This window comes from Sus scrofa, chromosome 1 (assembly GCF_000003025.6).
Source record: "Sus scrofa isolate TJ Tabasco breed Duroc chromosome 1, Sscrofa11.1, whole genome shotgun sequence".
NCBI classification, from domain to species: Eukaryota; Metazoa; Chordata; class Mammalia; order Artiodactyla; family Suidae; genus Sus; species Sus scrofa.
In genome coordinates, this window is record NC_010443.5 from 202523116 (window position 1) to 202543897 (window position 20782).

Here is a 20782-nt window from a genome sequence, read left to right on the forward strand (position 1 = left end):
TGTTTACTTGCTCTTTTTTTCTTTCATTATTTTCTCTTCTTTTTAAGGATGCACCTGCAGTATATGGAAGTACCTAGGCCAGGGGTCAAATCAGAGCAGCAACTACAGGCCTAAGCCACAGACAAAGCAATGCTGGATCCAAGCTGCATCCTTGACCTTGTGGCAATGCCAGATCCTTAACCCACTGAGCAAAGCCAGGGATTCAACCTGTATCCTCATGGAGACTGGCATGTTCTTAACTTGCTGAGCCACAGTGGGAACTCCTATTCTTTTTTCCAGTGAATGATCTCTTGTGAGCCTTGAGTGACTGTGTTTACAATCTTTTTGTCTTTAGTGTCTTTCTTTTTTTTCTTTTTTTCTTCTTTTTTTCTTTCCATAGCATACGTCAGCTTGATGTGGATCCCAAAATTCCCAGACAGGGCTATGGCCAATGCAGTGAAAGCACTGAGTCCTAACCACCAGACCACAAGGGAACTCCCGTTATCTTTAGCATTCTTAATCTTTAGTACAATGTGTCTAGGAATAATTTTTTTCTTCATTTATGAATATACTATTGCTATAAATTATAGGGTTTTTTTGTTTTTTTGTTTTTTGTCTTTTTGTCTTTTCTAGGGCCACTCCCATGGCATATGGAGGTTCCCAGGCTAGGGGTCTAATCAGAGCCATAGCCGCTGGCCTTCACCAGAGCCGTAGCAATGCAGGATCCGAGCCACGTCTGCAACCTACACCACAGCTCACAGCAAGGTTGGATCCTTAACCCACTGAGCAAGGCCAGGGATCAAACCCTCACCCTCATGGTTCCTAGTCGGATTCATTAACCACTGAGCCACAACGGGAACTTCTGTAAATTGTAGTTTTTCTGTGGAGTCATGACTTTCATTATTTTGAAAACTATCAGCCATTGTATTACATGTATTGCTTATTTTTTCTGAGTCTCTAATTAGGAAGTTTTTATTTTTTGTTCTGCTCTCCATGTCTCTTAATAACTTCCATACATTTCATTTTCTTGTTGTGTCTTTGTGTGCATCCTGGCAATTTGTTCAGATCTATCTTCCAGCTTTTTAATTCTTTTCAGCCATGCTTTGTCTGCTTTTTCCCTCTATTGAGATGTTAATTCCAATAGTGATTTTTTTTCCTCTCCATTTTTTAAAGTCTTGTTTCTTTTCAGTGGCCTGGTCATTCTTACTCATCTCTTATTGCTTGGTCACTTTTTTGATTCCAACTTATTTCCTTTCTACACCTTGTATGTCTTTATTTTATATTCTGTATCTGACGATTCCAATATCTGAGAGATCCTTAAGGCTCTCTTATAGACCTTCAAATCATGATGGCTTGTGTCTTTGTGTTTAGGGATATTTTTAAATTGTAAGTTCATACTCGATTTAGTTGAACTTTAGGAATCCTGAAGCCTGAATCCAGAGTACTTTTCCCCAACAGCAGGTTTGCAAAGGCTTCCCCTGGATTTCTGCGAAACTTTGAAGTTCAGGTTTCCAAATATGTTATGGCCCCCAGGTTTGGTCTTTAAAAACCCATAAGAATGTGGACTTATTGAGTGCCCTTTCAGCAAACTTATTTCTCATGCTTAACTATAGCTCACAGTTCACGTTTTAACTCTCCTCTTCTCATCTTTTCTCTTTATCTCTGTATCTCTTTTATATACTCATGACTCTTGGTATCTTATTTTTTTATAAGTCCCACAATGAAGACCTCCTGTAATTATCCAATATCTGGTTTTATCGTAGTGAGGGTTCCCAAAGTGCCTACTCTCTTGCCCAAATTAGAAGGATTTTTTCCCTGTGAACCATAGTATGTCCAGCAATTTCAGCTTTGTTCTTTGCATTGTTGGAGACTCAATAAATATGAATTGAATAACTATTTTTATGTATTTTTTTTTTCTTTTTACATTTGCCCTTACAACATATGGAAGTTCCCAGGTTAGGGGTCAAATCAGAGCTGCAGCTGCTGGCCTGCACCATAGCCACAGCAACACTGGTTCTGAGCTGCATCTTCAACCTATCCTGCAGCTTGGGGTAATGTCAGGTCCTTAACCCACTTGAGTGAGGCCAGGGATCAAACCCACATCCTCTCAAATGCTATGTCAGGTTTTTAACTCACTGAACCACAAACGGAAACTCCTGAATTCAATAACTATTGAGAGAAGTTCACAAGGCAACATAACTCTGATTATATTTTCCCATTTTTTAATTGTGCCATCTTTGAGTTTTTTAATTTATGCAGTAGATTCAGTGAATTTTTATGTGTCAGACACCATTTTTCATCTTAAATTTACAACTACTCTGCTATGATTAGTGTTATCCATTATACATTGAAGATTGACTCTTCTTTGTGAGTAACAATTACTTATCAAGGCTCATTGTCAGAACTTCAGTAACTACTAAAAGAGAAGACTAGAATTATTTGGCCAATATGTTTTAGAACTTGTTTAAGAAAACGGAAATTGTACAAAGCTAAATATATATAAACCTAGAAAGAGAAGTGATATAATTATTACTTCAAGTTTCCAGTTTCAAACCACAAAAGTAAACAGAAGCTTGCTTGAAACTGCAAAGTCTTCTAAATATAACTTACTGTTAACAGTACTTAATTATAATTTAGGATTAAAGCCATAGCAAGTCAGGGAGTAGTATATAAATAGGATAATTTTAAATGAGACTGGATTCTGAAACAAAAGTATTTTAAATTTCCTAGAACATAGCTGAAACTAGTCATTTGAGAAAGGAGGTCATGTTAAAATTTATCTGCTTGGAATAGTATTTTGTAAAATACTGAATTTCTTACCAAATTATACTTTATAGTTAAATTTCAGATTGTCTTGCAGATATGGTACTTTAGCATGTATTTTAATAAGAAAGAAGTCATATATTAGGTTTATTTTTAATGCTTTTGAACAGAAGACTAGGGAAATGAAAATTTAACTTCTGTTCATTTTAGAATTGAAAGAATTTTTTTTCAGTTATTTCTATTTCTCAGTTGGAAACATGATTTATAGATTTTATTTTCTTCATCTTTAATGACCTTAGTATAATGAATAAAGCTCAAAATGTAATCAAAACTAAACTTGTAGCTTAGGGCTTGATTGTGGTTTGCTAAGAATAAATACATAAATAAAATAACATTGAAATCACATCAGAAGGAAAATTGGATTTTTTATTTTAAACACAGGAAGATAGATAGCAGCAGTCTCACAGTTGAACAGCTTCTCTTTTTATTGTTCAAATGCAAAATTGAAGTCACAAAATCTCTGTGCAAACGGGTACATGAAAGAGAAGAGAATAGAAAAATACTTTTGGAAAGTTGATGAAATTTATTTTCTCTCAAAATAATGCAGTTACATGGTTTAAAAGAATTAACTAGCAAAGGATGCTATTAGGAAAAACCAGACATCCTATATTTTATTTTCCCCAATCTTCTTTCCACTTCCTGGAATGTAGTACTCTAACTTTCTTCTTCTTCTCCTTCTCCTCCTTTTTTAGTTCTGGGATTACTGTATGAGGTTTTGAAATCATATGCTTATGCTTCTGTTTTCTGTATGAGAACTGAACCTGTTTGCTCCATCTCCTTTTCCTCCCAATATGACATCATTTAAAATTCTTATCGTGGATATAACTTTCTAGATGTTGAACATAAAACTTCATTTCCTGTTTCACCAACTATGGTCAATATATCTTGATTTTCACCTTCATAGGCTCAGGGTATCCTAGAGTTTCTTTTCCTTCTCTGTTCATGTTTCTACCTTCCATGTTTGCCATCCAGCCACTTACTTTTGCATTGTCACAGTTGATAATTTGTGTTTTTTAGTAAAAATTTTTAAGTTTTCCTGCTTGTCTATAGTAGTAGAAATAATAGTGGTAGAAATTGAAAGCACTTACATAGTTCAGACTATGTACCAAGCATGTTGAATGACTACGTACCAAGTATGTTGCATATACCATGGTATGTAGCCTTATCTATCTATCTATACATTATAATACATTTATATATGTATGCATACAGGCATTTTACATTTATTAAACTTACTTAATCAAGTTGACCTTGATGCTATAGGTAATATTATGGTCTCCATTTTACTGACAAGGAAATTTAAGTAAGTGGTAGAACTGAATAAGTTAAAATCTAAATATTGAAAATGAGTACATGTTGTTTACAACTATGGCTGTAAAAGTAATTCACAGCTAAATGTCTACTATTATCATATTTTCTTAATATGCCTATTTTGTGGTTTTAAAAATCATTGTTTTTCTTGAGTATGTCTTTGTTTTTGTACTAAAATTTTCAGATTTCCTTTCTTTTCAATTACCTCCTATAGATAAAGGCCCAGTTGTCTTATAGAGTGACCCTGTCTAACCTAACCTTTCTGGAGGTGATCATTTATTTTGTTTAAGCACTATAATTTTTTTGTCACTTCAAATTATATAATGTGGCAGATTTTTACATTGATTTTGAAAACACTGAATTATGAAAGAAATTTATAGTTTTGTGATACTCTGTAAAATAATTAAAGATAACATCTTCAGGAATATTATAAGAAAGATTGGTTTTCTAGTATCACGTAAGCCCTTTGAACATAACTATTTTAATGTATGTCAAGTTTGAATTTTATTTTTTCTTTTTAGGGCTGCATGTGCAGCATATGGAAGTTCTCAGGCTGGGAGTTGAATCAGGGCTGCAGCTGCTGGCCTACGCCACAGCCACAGCAATGTCAAGAGCTGCTTCTGCAACCTATGCATCAGCTTGCAGCAATGTCAGATCCTTAACCCACTGAGCGAGGCCAGTGATCGAACCCACATCCTCATGGATACTAGTCAGGTTCTTAACTGAGCCACAATGGGAATTCCACATCTGAAATATTTATTTGGTAACAGATTTGAAGTTTAAGCTACTTGAACCATATATAGGAAGAACATCTGATTTCAAAATAAGTTACTTGTCACCTACCTAAAAGTAATATGTTGTACCCCCTCTGCTGGAACTAAACAGAAGTTCCTTATATAGTTATTCCTCAATGGCAGGCATGTTGTTTTAGAAGCCATTGAGTTCCTCCCTCTTGCTTCCCATCCTTCTTTCATTTCCAGCTCAGGTTATATTGTCAGGAATAACAGTTGCTCTGAAACCAACTGACCTGAGAGTCGATAAATGCATAGGGTTTGAGGATATGGGCAGTGAAGCCAGACTACCTAGGCTTATATCTTAGTTCTACCACTAATTATGTATGTGTCTTTGGGTACTTTGGGTTCTGTACCTCTGTCTTTTCACTTGAAATGGGGCTAATAAAAGGTCTTCATAAGATAGTTGAATTAATAATTATAAAATTCCTACATTGGCATCTGGGCTACTAACTGTTCGGTGAGCCATTATTTCCACCACCACCACCACCATCATCATCACCACCACCCCACAGTGCAGTAGTTCTCTAGCCTTTCTTTTTGCACCTCTACCCACTCCATCTTCTCTCCTACATTGCTACTAAATGTTCTTCCTAAAATTAATAGTTGTTAATATTGACTTCTTAAAGTCCTCAAGTAGGTCTCCTTTACTGCCCAGATATGACTGCTCTTTGTACCTCTTATTACAGCGAAACCTCTTATTTATAAAGAATTGACAGAACTCATAGCCAGGTAGGACCGAGGGGAATCTGTTATTCTTGATTAGATTCTCTCCTTAAATGATCAGCATCATCTTTTGACCCTCTTTCATGTTACTTGTTGGTTCAGGATTAACTGATAAGGTAATGGCTGCCTCTTTTGTCATTTGTGCAAAATCCAGATTTTACCTGTATTTCTGTAGGCATAGTTATATCTTTATTGGTTGACTATTACATAGATCCAGACAAATTGAGGAATTTGAGGATGATTCTTTATTTTCCCAAAACTGTCTGCTGCCCCTCCCTGGGCAAGTCTAGATATGGTTTCTAGAAATGTTTTTTCTTCTTTACCCCTCCCTCCATGCTGTGGGGGTCTACTCTAGGGTTCTCTCAACTTCCTGGGGGAGTATCAACTTCAGGAATAGTACAACATTATTAAAAAATCAAAACAAGTAAAACATTTCAATGCATTGTATCCTATAATGGCAGGCTTTTCTTTTTCCTTCCTGTGTGTGTAAATATTTCATGATCTTTTTATGCACAAGCCATTTAGATTGTTATTGAATAAAGGCTCTTGTTAATATTCTCAAACGCCATTTCTTTCACATTTGTACAGTGATCTTTCAGTTGTCTGTCCATTGACTAGTAAATATTAAATTTATTGCATCTATTTGGCTTAGATGTTTAAATAAGCTTTGATTCTTTTTTTTTTTTTTTTCTTCTTCTTTTTAGGGCCACACCTGTGGCATATGGAGTTTCCCAGGCTAGGGGTCGAATCAGAGCTGCAGCTGCCAGACTGCACCGCAGCCACAGCAACACTGGATCCAAGCCATGTCTGCAACCTACACCACAGCTCACAGCAACACTGGATTCTTAACCCACTGAGCAAGGCCAGGAATCAAACCCGCATCCTTATGGATACTAGTCGGGTTTGTTAGCTGCTGAGCCATGACAGGATGATTCTCTTTTAAAACTTAATTCTATCATTTGTTGTTGAGATGTTTTCTGTTTCACAATCTTAGTGTGTTAAAATATTCATTTTTAAAAAACTTATATATGAGAGTCAATTGGTGCTAAAAGCTTATAAAAGTCATCAGCAGTCCACTTTGATATCCCTGCCCTGAATGAACACTCTCTTACCTATTTTGAATTGTTTGGCTGTATCTTCCCATATTTGCCTACCTATTCCGAAATATTAATAAATTGCTATCCCCTCATTAATTTTATTTCTTTTATGGTTGATGATGATTTTACATTTAATAAATTTTAAATTCAAGAAATTTGAGGAGTTCTCCCACGGTGCAATGGTTTAAGGATCCAGCATTGTCAACTGCAGTAGCTTGGCTCTTTGCTGTGGTGCAGGTTTGATTCCTGGCTCAAGAACTTCTGCATGCCACAGGCATAACCAAAAGAGAAAAAAAGAAAAAAAGAAACTTTACCTCTCTTAGTTGGTTTTAAAAAGTAGGTTGTATATCTCCTTTTTTTTTTTTTTTGTCTTTTTGCCATTTCTTGGGCCACTCCCATGGCATGTGGAAGTTCCCAGGCCAGGGGTCAAATCGGAGTGGTAGCCACCAGCCTACACCAGAGCCACAGCAACGTGGGGTCCAAGCCGTATCTGCAATCTACACCACAGCTCACGGCAACAACAGATCCTTAACCCACTGAGCAAGGCCAGGGATTGAACCCACAACCTCATGGTAATCAACCCGACTAGTATCCATGAGGATGTGGGTTCTGTTCCTGGCCTTGCTCAGTGGGTTAAGGATCCGGTGTTGCTGTGAGTTGTGGCGTAGGTCACAGACACAGCTCAGATCTGGTGTGGCTATGGCTGTGGCATAGGCCAGCAGCTGCAGCTCCAACTGGACCCCTAGCCTGGGAACTTTGATGTGCCAAGAGTGTGGCCCTAAAATTAAAAAAAAAAAAAAAAATTAGAATTGATAAATTTCTCTTCAGAATTTGATTCCTAAATATACTTTTAAGACCATTATTTTAGACCATAAAATGTTGGTGACATTTGTTTCTTTTACTTTCTTTCTTATGTTTGATATTATATCTTCTTCTAGTTTCTCAGAGTGAGTACTAATTTATTTTTACAACTAGCTTCTCTCTTCTCTCTTTTTCTCTTTTTAAAACTAATAAATACAATGAAGACAATACATTTCATTTTGAACATATGTTTTGTTCTGCCCCTAGATTTTTTTTTATATGAAATGGTCTTTTCATTATTTTCTTTTTTGGAGATTTCTTCCAATTCAGCCTTCATTCACTCTAATTTACCAGTTAGAGTCCATCTTCTCCTTAAATTTATCTACTGAATTATTCAGCTTGAAGATTTTACTTTTTAAGTTTTTATTTAATTTTCCAAAAATCTGTAAAAATTATTTTTTGCATTCTAATTGACTGTCCTTAAGTAGTCACAATAATTTTGTCCTCAATAATTTGTCTCCATCCTTCAAGAGATCTGTTAAGTGTACGCTCCCTCATTGTCTCTTACTACTGCTACTATTATTATTAATACTATTATTATTTTGCTTTTTAGGGCTCCACCTGGGGCATACAGAGGTTCCAAGGCTAGGGGTCCAGTCGGAGCTACAGCCACGAGCCTACACCACAGCTAATAGCAACGCCGGATCCTTAACCCACTGAGTAAGGCCAGGGATCAAACGTGCAACCTCATGGTTCCTAGTCAGATTCATTTCTACTGTGCCATGACAGGGATCTCCCTCTCTGTTATTCTTAGGTATATTATTTATATCTGCACTGGGGTTTAGGTTGAGCTGCTAGTAGACCTTAGGTTCCTTAATCCTGTATGGAATGGATAGTACAGGCATCTAAGCCTACACTGTAGCAGCAGGTATGTTGTTTATTTCATATATACGTGGAGGACTCTCTGTCTGCCTCTGGTCTTCTTAAATCTGCAGCCTCAGGAGTAGAGGGGGAGGGGATTCCCTCTTTTCTTGAGTCCCTCCTGGACACCTTTGGGGCCAAGGAGACTGGCCACACTTGTGCAGTTATCTATGTGTAGAACTCTTCTGGGTCTTTCTTCGAGCCCAGAGCAGAACAAGCCCTACACCAGTCCTCTCTCAAGAAGCTTATAATTCCATTGCCACATTCTTTAGGCCCTACTCACACCTCCTGGCCCATGGAACGGACTGGTTCAAGAGACGTAAATGGGTTGGATTTAGGATGGAAGTGGAAGAAAGTAAATTAAACCAAGATTCTTTTTCTCCCTAGAATCCTGAATTTTTATACTTTATTCATATTCTCCTTTGGGATTTCATCCCTCTGTGCCATTTGTCATGTATTTAAAAGCATTACAGAAAAAAAATTTCTATTTGGAAAGCCTATCTTTGACTATCATGGTTTTCACCACTCCTTCCTATGCATAACCTCTTGGACTATACTGCAGTTTCTAGGAGGTGCCCTTTTAAGATGCATTTTTTTTGGGGGGGTGGATTTTTAGGGCCTCACCCAGAGCATACAGAGGTTTCCAGGCTGAGGGCTGAATCAGAACTAAAGCTGCCAGCCTATACCACAGCCATAGCAGCATCAGATCTGAGTCGCATCTTTGACCTATAACCACAGCTCACGGCAACACCAGACCCTAAACCCACCAAGTGAGGCCAGGGATCAAATGCATGCCCTCATGGATTCTAGTCAGCTTTGTTAACTGCTGAGCCACAGTGGGAACTCTCTAAGATGCATTTTGAACAAATAAACTCTTTTTGGAGATTTTATTGGTTTTAGATAAATAAAACTCTTCTGGGAGAGTTTACTTGTGTATAAATTTTATTAACATATGAATAATCTGAATATCTTATACAACACAGAAGCCAGTTAAAGTAGGACAGAGACCAAAAATAAGAGGATAGGTAAATAAAGAAATAGGAACTGGAGAAAGAATCAGCTTTGAGTTATCAGTGGTGCTAGGAAGAAGACATGGTGGTAACATTGAAATTGAAAGTCACATATAATCAGAAAACATTTTTCTGGCCAATAATTAAAACCTGTTCTTTTCTTAAACCATCTACTGGACTTGCTGGCAAGTGGTATTGGAAGAGATTATAAATTAAAGGGACTCATTCTGTTCCAGAAAATTAAGACAAGGAAGCATTCAGTAGAATCTCAGTGGATGAAAGAAAATACTGTACCCTATATTCACAGGGTATAAAGTTAGTATAAATATATGTGTGTTTATGTTTAAACAGCCATTTGCCTTAAATATTTGAGATTTGAATTATGCACACAGCTCTCCCTAATATTGATATTCAGCTTGTCCTAATCAGCCTCAGGCAAAGAGAATTTGAATTATACAACATGTGTAAACTTCACATTGAATGGTAATTAGTCTGTGCTGCTTACTGGCACTTAATATTGAGGTTAATAGTTCAGTACAAATTTTTTAAAAGCCAGTGACTTTATCCCCAATTTATATGGGACAGATAGGCTGAGAATCAGTAAAAGCTTTTATTCTGTGTCAGTAACCATTTAATTCCTGACTTTGTATCTAAGGCGCTGTTTACCTTTATTACATATATGAATATATAGTCAGGTAACATGTGTTTTAACTTTGCCATTTTCCCCAGGCCAAGGAAAATGTAGCCCTCTAGTATAGAAACCATTCTCTCATCTTTTTGTGTTTTTTTTTTTCCTAAATTTTTATTTGTCTGGAGTATTGTTTTGGAATCTGTTTATCTTCTTAACTCTGAATTGCTTTAAGAAAGCTTTTTGGTAAAGTGGAAGGAAAAAGAATGGTGGAGTCACTTGCTTATACCAAGATTTGTTGGGTGGGTGAAAATTTTGGAGATAATGGGCATTTAATACCTAGAACAACCGGGTGAGTAAAAAGTTTTAAAATTTCTGGAATTCTGTACTTAACATCATATGTATGTAATTAAGATGAGAACTTGAACTTCCTATGACACAAGACTCTCTGTCATATACCTTTAGTTTGTCCTACAAAAGATTTTAAGAATAAATCATGGAAAGCCCCCTCTTGAAGTCCTTTTTTTTCCTTTTTGGTGCTGAAAGATTACCATTTTTTAAATGCTTAACACTAGAAAATGTGTTGGTAGGTTAAAACTTGTATATTTTTAAAAATAACATTTATAAAAATTTGTGTAATACTCATGAAGGTTGAATATTGAACCATAATGCTTGGGTATTCTAGAGCCATAATTAGAATACTGATTGCAAACTGCCAAAATTCAGTGGGTCAACAAACCAAATTTAAAAAATAATAAACAACTCAAGGGTATTAGATTACAAAGTATTCTTCCTTAATTTAGTTTGTCCATTATACTTTATTTTAATTATTTATAATATTGCTTAACATGCCAGGAAATGTCTTGTAATAGAATTTATAAAATAATGTCATTTCAGTAATAAGAATACATACTATCTTTAGCGTTCTGCTTTTAAATCTCAGATTAAGATGTTCTGTAAGGAATTATCTAGTTTAATGCATAAAAGCATGTCTTTGCTTAGTAACTTTATCCACTTCAGATTTTTGAAACCAAATGCTCACTTGGGAAAAATAAATTGAATAATTGGTATATGCCATTTTGTTGTTGAGCAAATAAGACAAAAATTTTTGTAGTAAAAAACACGTATTCCAGGAGTTCCCTTCGTGGCTCAGCGGAAATGAATCTGACTGCGAGGACACAGGTTCGATCCCTGGCCTTGCTCAGTAGGTTAAGGATCAGATCTGGCGTTGCCATGAGCCGTGGTGTAGGTCACAGACATGGCTCGGATCTGTCGTTACTGTGGCTGTGGTGTAGGAGAGTGGCTATATCCCTGATTCGACCCCTAGCCTGGGAACCTCCATATGTCATGGGTGCAGCCCTAAAAAAAAAAGGAAAGAAAATAGAGGACAAATAAAATGGATATTACTGCTAACATGGAACAATTAATTTTTCACTTGGGGGTATCACTTTATGATGTTTATCCATATTTTGGGGTTTTTCATATTTATTTTATTTTGTTGCATGGGCCCAATTAGTAGATTGTTCATTTTCATGAAGAACATAGCCTATTATCTTTCCTGTGTCCTGCTATACATTTAAGGAATACAGGATTGGTTTATGTATTGTTGGACTTAAATGGGCAAGTTAGAGGTGAAACATAATAGCAGGCCTGAAGTTATAAGTTCTAGTTGAAAATCTGGGCGTTTATTTGTCTTTGGTTCCATTAGGAGATGGAAGTAAGAAAGAAAGAGCTCTTCTTTTAGTATTGGTGTGGATTTGCATGTCCAGGATCTACTTCTGTTTCTTATTCTTACTATTAATGATAGAGGTTTACAAATATGGTAAGTATAGACTTAGATTTTGTTCCTAAATAGAAAGATTATTTATAAATTATATATTCTGAGGTGTTTATATGAGGTGTTTATATGAGCGGAAAAGTTAGTAACACATTTAAAATGAAATAGGCAGCTATTAACTCTTTCCTCATGATTATACAATGAGTAATTGCCAAAGACTTTTCAGGCCATCTGATGACCATTAGGTGAAATCTTTGTTCTGTTAGGTTTTTCTTTGCTTTCTTCCTTTTCTTTTTTCTTTGCTAGTAGATGGGAGATATATTCCTTAAGTGAAAAAGTTTGTTCAGGAGTTCCCTTTGTGGCTTAGTGTAAAGGAATCTGACTAGTGTCCATACAGATGCAGGTTCGATCCCTGTCCTTGCTCAGTGGGTTAAGGATTTGGCAATGCCATGAGCTGTGGTGTAGGTCAAGACGTGGCTTGGTCTGGCATGACTGTGGCTGTGGCCAGTGGCTACAGGTCCGATTCAACCCCTGGCTTGGGAACCTCTATATGCTGCAGGTGCAACCGTAAAAAGCAAATATATATATATATAATTTCTTTTTTGGGTTTTGTGATTCTTCATATTAAAAACTCACTTAAAATTTAATATGATCTGACATCACTATTTGACCTTGGACTGTTTTCTACTTCCTTCTCAGCCTTTCCTGTTGCTGGATGCTGCTCCTCAAATAAAATCTGTGCTGTGATCTCTCATTGTTTTAGTTCATTCTAGTCCCTGGATCCATGTACCTTTTCATTCTTGTCTTTCTAGAAATTACCTGCTTACGCTTGAGGACCTGACTGAGGTGTTAATTCCCCATAAGTTTCTGTATGATTCTCCTCTCCATCCACCAACAGAATTAATTCCCTCTCTCCTTTTCGTTGTAATAGCCCTTTATAGGTGGCTCCTCCAACAGCTATGAATCATAGATGTGTCATAGTTATTAAGAGAGGGGCCATGTGTTATCCAGCCTTGTCTGTTCTAGGACAAGCATGTAGTGAACATTTGTTGAATTGAAATGTTTCAAACGCCATGCTTGTCATGATTAAGAAAACAGCTTGCCTCATTAAATTCCTCGATCACAGTAGCCAGCTCTCCCTGTTGCTCGCACACTCTACTCCCACCTGTTCTATTGTGGTTGTCGGTTTCTATTAAAATACATTTGGGAGCAATCAGCAGAGGATCATTTTGAGTAGCTGAGTGCAAGGAAACTGGCTTTGGCTTCTTCATCGACGTTTTGTTTTGAGAGGTCTGTTTTCTTCCTGCCTTTCTGCAGGACCCTAACAGGAGTATCCATACCAGCAGCAGCAGCAGCAGCAGCAGCTGTAGCAGCAGCAGCAGCAGCAGTAGCAGCAGCAGCAGCAGCAGCAGTAGCAGCAGCAGCAGCAGTAGCAGCAGCAGCAGCAGCAGCAGCAGCAGCACCAGTTTTTCCAAGCCTCACAAATTAATGAAGGAGCACAAGGAAAAACCTTCTAAAGACTCCAGAGAACATAAAAGTGCCTTCAAAGAACCTTCCAGGGATCACAACAAATCTTCCAAAGAATCCTCTAAGAAACCCAAAGAAAATAAACCACTGAAAGAAGAAAAAATCGTTCCTAAGATGGCCTTCAAGGAACCGAAGCCCATGTCAAAAGAGCCAAAACCAGACAGTAACTTACTCACCATCACCAGTGGACAGCAAGATAAGAAGGCTCCTAGTAAAAGACCCCCCATTTCAGATTCTGAAGAACTCTCAGCCAAAAAAAGGAAAAAGAGTAGCTCAGAGGCTTTATTTAAAAGTTTTTCTAGCGCGCCACCACTGATACTCACTTGTTCCGCTGATAAAAAACAAATAAAAGATAAATCTCATGTCAAGATGGGAAAGGTCAAAGTTGAGAGTGAGACGTCAGAGAAGAAGAAATCAGCTTTACCGCCCTTTGATGACATTGTGGATCCCAATGATTCCGACGTGGAGGAGAATATGTCCTCTAAATCTGATGTGAGTAGGCTGGTTGGTTTTCCTACTTTCCCTTACTAAGCTTTCAGATTTTATTTGCAATAGCTTCAGAGTAAAGTCAGAGGGAAGCAAATGAAAGGTACACCCTAAAAATGGTAGCATGGAAGTAGACATGGCCTAGGAATGAATTTCCTTAACTAATGGAAAGAAGGAAATGAAATCATTAAGGGATCTGTAGAGGTTTAGGCTATTATTTAAGTTATTAAAGGAAAGGTATTTCAGAGTTATAATAAGGGGTTGTTTGAATACCAGCAGAAAAATCTAGATGCTCCTCAGAGCTTAGTTACTCTGCTTTTCAGTGACTGCTGATTTAGGAAAGTGAGAAGAATGCAATAAAACTAGAATACACCAGAAAATAAATTTTTAAAAGACATAGAAAATATTAGGGTGCAACTATAATGTTGATCTTTTTGATCAGTGGAAAGAAGTAATTTGTTTACAGAGATTGAAAACTGGTGATAGTATTTTGTAATAGTTTCATGGAAGCAAAATTGATGTAACAATATACTATGTATTTAAAATGTTTAGCTTGATAGATTTGATGTATGTATGTGCCATGAAAATGAAATATTTAATTTTTCCCCTGTCTTAGAGCTACTGATTTGGAAGAGGCAGTGTATATGATCTTAATTACAAGTTTTGCTGTTGAGTAGGATTATTTTTGTGTGTTCCTAAAAGACCATCTGGCCATTTAATAACCCTCCAAAATGTTATTTAATTTTGAGACATAAACTTAAAATTATGGGGCGTTAGTGTTGTGGCTAAGGGGTTAACGAACCTGACTAGTATCCATGAGGATGTGGGTTCCATCCCTGGCCTTGCTCAGCGGGTTCAGGATCCGGCATTGCTGTGAGCTGTGGTATAGTTCGCAGACGTGGCTTAGATCCTGAGTTGATATGACTGTGGCATTGGCCAGCAGCTACAGCTCCGATTCAACCCCTAGCTTATGGGAACTTCCATAAGCTACAGGTGCAGCCCTAAAAAGCAGAAATAAAACCAAAAACCAAAACAAAACAAAAAATGACTTAAAATTATGGATTTCTCAGAGTTGTAAGGGAATTTCAGATTACCTGTTATAACCTCCTACCAGTATAAAAAAATCTTATATTTCTGGTGACAGAATTGTTAATAACTTAAGTATTCCATTCTATTTCTGGAGAGTGAACATTATTTGCTATGAAGTTATCTCCTCACTTCCTGTTTTTCTCTAGCTTTGGCCTTCACTCTTACTTAACAGTCATGATCAGTCTCAATAACCTCCTTAAGTTGAGTTGTCAGTATTTCTAGACAACAGTCAAGGAAGATGTCAGGCTGAAAATTGCTGACAGTTTTAGAATACTTCTCTTTCTGTCTCATAGGGAAGCTCCACCTAGGTTCCTAGTTCAGATGCTGGCCAAGGGTAAGAGGCCTTCTGCATTTGCACTGTTCTGGGTGGAAAGCCAACTAGGTTTGGCACATGGCATCCATATACCATTCAGAGGCCACCTCCTTCCTCCCTGCTCTCTATAGCTAATCTCAAAATTTTAATAGCCGACCAGATTAGGAGCAGAGTGTCCTATAAAATACTGGATATCTGTGAAATAGAGATGAGAGCTAATAGGTTTGTCCCAATATCTCCAGCATTTGTTTTTCCTCCTTTGCTTTATACCTTTCCTCTTAATTCAGTACTTGCTCTTCATGTAGATGTTCTTTGGAACATTTTTATATGTTCAATTTTTATTTCAAATTACCCTGAAATGTTCATTTATATTGGAGTATTACTAGTCTATCAAGATTCTCAAACTTAGCAACTTCATCTCTCCATATTCTGTTATGTTGCAGTTCTTCTAGAACAGTTTTCAAATTGTAATTTGTGATTTACTGGTGATCCATGAAATTTAACATGCCATCACTAGTATTAAAAAAAAAAAAAGATCAGAATACATTGTAATTAGTATGGGTAAGTAATGGTGGTTTATGAAAATCTTATTTCAAAGACTATGTGTATATTTCTTATAATATGTCATGGCCAAAATTTTGAAATGCACCCTTCTTAAATCTTTACTAATTTATGCAAAGACCAAATGGCTTTCGTAAAGCACTACTGAATGCTCTTTCTATGTGAAATTATCACAGGTGATCTTTCCTTTTAGATAATTCTGCATATTCTTATTTTTGTTTGTCTCTTTTATATATGATTTATAAGATATGGCTTTTCCTAAACTTCAATCTGATAGGTTTATCCAAAGCAATACTTTGAAAAATCTTCTGGAATGAGGAGTTAGAATTGTAACTCTGTAGAGTAGGTAGCAAATTTTTGAAATTATTCGTGACATATTAGAGCCACATATCCAGTGATCAAAATAGGAGTTTTTGTAATGTGCTTTGTGTATTATTACAGAGAAAGCCTCTAAAGATTTTTGGGTATTATTTGGGTATAAAAATCAACAACTGTACTTTCCTTGTCTATTTTCTGACAGCAGCACTTTTATTGTTGCTACTATTGGTTTCATTCTCTAAATATAGGTGGTAGAGCAGAAGAGTATTGACAAAAGTGTTTCCAAATAAGCCAGGGCCCAAAAGAGGATAAAAGAGGGCTGAAATTCCCTTTATCCAATGGTAAAGGTAGCCTTTGTTTGTTTCTCCTACCTGGTGTCCCTTCTGTGGATGAGACTGAAGGAATAGGAAGCAGTTGTAATAGCACTAAGAAGCCTGTATATCCTCCCTTGGCAAGGAACTGATTGGATAGCTCAACACAGGCCAAACTTCAGGGGGTACCATTCTGGTGATGAGTGTGTCTTTATCTGAATAAGTGACATCAGGTGACCTGATCTGTCTAAGGACCTTTCCAGTGTCATTATTTGAGTATGAACCAGATTTATGTCCATTTGTGGTAGATGGCCCAGAGAGTAATTTTAGACTTAGGCAGAGATCATGGACTTTGGAAATAGAAGAAAGGCATAAAGAGAAATTTGGCAAGTGTGAAGAATTAGGAACGGCCAGGGGATAAAAGATTATTACCTGCTATATCTATAAAGAAAACATCTTGTCTTGGTACAGATTAGTTAAAATAAAAAGGAAAAAAAAATTTTTAATTATAGTTGGTTTACAACATTGTGCCAATTTCTGCTATACAGCAGTGACCCAGTCATACACACACACACACACATATATATATATATACATTCTTTTTTATGTTATTTTCCATCATGGTCTATCCCAGGAGATTGGATGGAGTTCCCTGTGCTTTACAATAGAACCTTGTTTTTATCCATTCTAAATGTAATAGTTTGCATCTATTAACCCCAAACTCCTAATCCATCCCATTCCATTCCATGCCTTCTCTTCCTTGGCAACCACAAGTCTGTTCTCTATGGGTGTGATTCTGTTTGTTTTATAGATAGGTTCATTTGTGCCATATTTTAGATTCCACATGTAAGTGATATCATATATTTGTCTTTCTCTTTCTGATTTTGCTTATTATGATAATCTCTAGTTGCATCCATGTTGCTGCAAATAGCATTGTTTCATTCTTTTTTATGGCTAAGTAGTATTCCATCATATCTGTATATACCTATATATATCTACATATATATCTCACATCTTCTTAATCCATTCATCTGTCAATTTAGGTTGTTTCCATGTGTTGGCTATTGTGAATAGTGCTGCTATGAACATAAGGGTGCATGTATCTTTGTAAGTTATGTTTTTGTCAGGATATATACCCAGGAGTAAGATTGCTGGATCAGATGGTAATTCTATTTTTAAAAGGAAGAAGTTTTTCAAGAAGATTTTCCATGATTAAGTTAGATTCAGGTTTTATATGAAAAATAAAAAGCAATGCTATTAAAATAGATTAGGAAGCTTAGATTGTTGATTCACATGGTTCTTCTTGGTTACAGTTTTTACATGCTTTATACGTGAGTAGAGATAAAAGAAGTTCATCCATGGTTTATAAGTCTGCATGTTTTCTGAGGAATCACTTATTTGTTGATAAGTAGGTAGGTAAGTAGTTAAGGTAGATAGGTATATAGTAAAGACATTAAGTAATTAAAGAGTCAGCACTCTGGTGTCAGGCTGTGTTTTAAATTGCAGCTCCATCAGTGATCTTGAGCTTGGATTTGACCTTCTGTATTTCTTAGTTGGATCTGGGATTTGACCTTCTATATTTCTTAGTTTCTTCATTTTCTGAAACAGAGATCATAGAAGACTTTGTAAGATTTTTATGGGAAAAGTCAATCTGGGTAAAGGGCTTAGCACACTAAACAAAGAATGGTGGTGAGCCACTGTTACATGATTTGGCTTCCGCCAGTCATTATAACCTTTAACATTGAAAGAGATTTTGTGATATTCAAAAATACTGCAGAATTCTAGTGTCCTTTTTCAAGTGTATGAGGTAAATATTTTAAATGTGAAAGAGTACTTGGAAATATGTCACATTGCTCTGAATTTTGTCCTGAGGAGGTATATGGCCTTGATACTGATGTGCATGTATAACACGGTAACTGGAAAAATACAGGACAGAGTGTCTCATGGTTTTTGTTTGTTTGTTTGTTTTTTAGGGCTGCACCTGTGGCATATAGAGCTTCCCAGGGAGGGGTCGAATCAGAGCTGTAACTACTGGCCTACACCACAGCCACAGTAATGCCAGATCTGGGACCTACACCACAGCTCATGGCAACGCTGGATCCTTAACCCACTGAGCGAACCTGCATGCATGCTAGTCACATTCATTTCTGCTGAGCCATGATGGGAACTCCATCAGTTTTAAATAAAGAGTTAAGCCAAAGTTTCCCAGGATCCTTTAGTTTTTCAATTAAATGAGATAACAGGCAAAGACTTAGCTACCACTGCATTGGTAAGCACTTGGTTGTTTTCTTTTTCTTTCTTTCTTGGCTTGCTTGCTTTTTCCTTCCTTCCTTCCTTCCTTCCTTTCCCTCCCTCCCTTCCTCCCTCCTCTCTCCCTTTCTTTCTTCCTTTCTCTCCTTCTCCCTTCCATTCCTCTTTCTTTCTTTCTTTCTTTCTTTCTTTCTTTCTTTCTTTCTATTACTATTAAAAGAAGACACCCTAAGAAATGATTCATCTTTTTTATTTTTATTTTTTTTATTTTATTTTTTATTTTCCCACTGTACAGCAAGGGGATCAAGTAATCCTTACATGTATACATTACATTTACATTTTTTTCCCCACCCTTTGTTCTGTTGCATCATGAGTATCTAGACAAAGTTCTCAATGCTACTCAGCAGGATCTCTTTGTAAATCTATTCTAAGTTGTGTCTGATAAGCCCAAGCTCCCGATCCCTCCCACTCCCTCCCCCTCCCATCAGGCAGCCACAAGTTTAGATTACTATTAATATGACTGTATGAGTCGTTTTTAAAATAGGATTTATAATTCCTGAAATGTTTCTCATTTTATAAAGAAATTTAATGTTGTTACATGAAAAATCTATCAGTACTTTTCCTCTACAGAAGAATTTGGGAGGTCGGGTGGACAGTGGTGGGTAGGGAGGGGAATGCCTGGTGCAGAGTGGGTGAGCACTTAGTAAAGACTGGAAGCATGGTAAGGGCATGTTTTCGTTATGTCCATAAATGTTAGCATTACATTCAAGAACTTAGGTAATTCTCAGTAGAGTAAAGCTGTTCTCTATTTAGGAATTCATCTTTTTGTGGCCAGAATGGTCACTTATGGAAAGTGGCTGTTCTTACTAGTGATTATCACTAAGTGGCAGCTAGAAAGGGTGAGGAACTGAGTCTATCTGGTCAACTAAAGATTCGTAACTGCGGTTTGTATTAACCCATTTAAACTTTAATTGACAATTAAGAAAAAATCTTCTACCCTTCCTATAATTCCTTAGTTTTTGTTTTTTATAAAACTCTTCCACTAAAGGGAAGTTTATTGAGTTGATCTTATTTTGTGATGAGGAAGTTTGGTATTTATAGCAGAGAAGGAGGGAAAAAACAGTAAAAGAAAATTGAAGCAGCCATTTATGATCAGATTCAATTGTGGTAGTAATTTCCTTATCGTTCATTGCCTTCACTTTTTTACCTTGCTTTGTAGAGATTTAATCATAATTTAAAAGTATAGAAGTTAAAAGTTTTAATTATCTTGCCTTGTAAATGGGCAGATTGCATTTGGTAAAATGTTACATACTTCAACCTGCAGTGTGAGAAATGAGATTTTAATTGTGTTTTGATAGTTTGACTTTACCAAAGTGTTTTATTGGAAAAGATCTTAAGGAAGAAAGATGAATTATCACGAAATGGAGCAGGTTTTCCCAAGGGTGGCTGGTGGTTTAGATACAGGGTAAAGACTTCACCTGAGCAGAAGTTTCTTTGGAAAAGAAAAGAAAACAAAAACAAAACAAAACAAAACAAAACAAAAAAAGAAAGAAAGAAAGAAAAAGAAACTTACCTTCTTTTGTGGTGCCTCATTTCCTCTGGCCCCACCCTGTCCCTTGTCCCGATTATGCTGTCTGGAGCTGGCAGTAAATGTCCTGCTGTTGAAGCACCGGCCTCAGGTTTTTATGTGATGGAAGGTTGTCGCAGTCAGAGAAGAAGGTCTTTATTGTGTTTTCAAAGTGGCTTTTTAATGACTTGTAATTCCAGCACATGCAAGAGCTGTAAAGTCAGTAAGGATGGAGAGTGAGCAGCTGGAGAGGCCATTCATTAAAGGGCTGCCCTGACTCTCCAAGGGGGGGCTTTCGTTCTGGACTCCCATTCTCTGCATTTTATAGCTGAAGGTAAACATACCTGAAAGGGTGCAGTTCTTTCTCTGGTAGAGGTAGCCCAGTGTGGAACATTCATGAACATAGTTGGCAGAACGTTAACTTCGTTGGAGGCGTGGAGGTTTTCACCTGACCTGTTTTCTAACTCTGTGTTGTATGTAATCAGATGGAGGCTGG

The 20782-nt window shown here is 36.8% G+C and overlaps 1 protein-coding gene across 3 annotated transcripts in view; it reads left to right on the plus strand.

The window, feature by feature from the left end:
* Nucleotides 1-20782, plus strand: part of MLLT3 (MLLT3, super elongation complex subunit) — a 286851-nt gene that overhangs the window by 205658 nt on the left and 60411 nt on the right. For all 3 annotated transcript variants that reach the window (XM_013993522.2, XM_003121886.6, XM_013993520.2), the window contains exon 5: nucleotides 13182-13883. In XM_013993522.2, the coding sequence (XP_013848976.1) occupies nucleotides 13182-13883 (702 nt within the window). The remainder of the gene's footprint in view (nucleotides 1-13181; nucleotides 13884-20782) is intronic.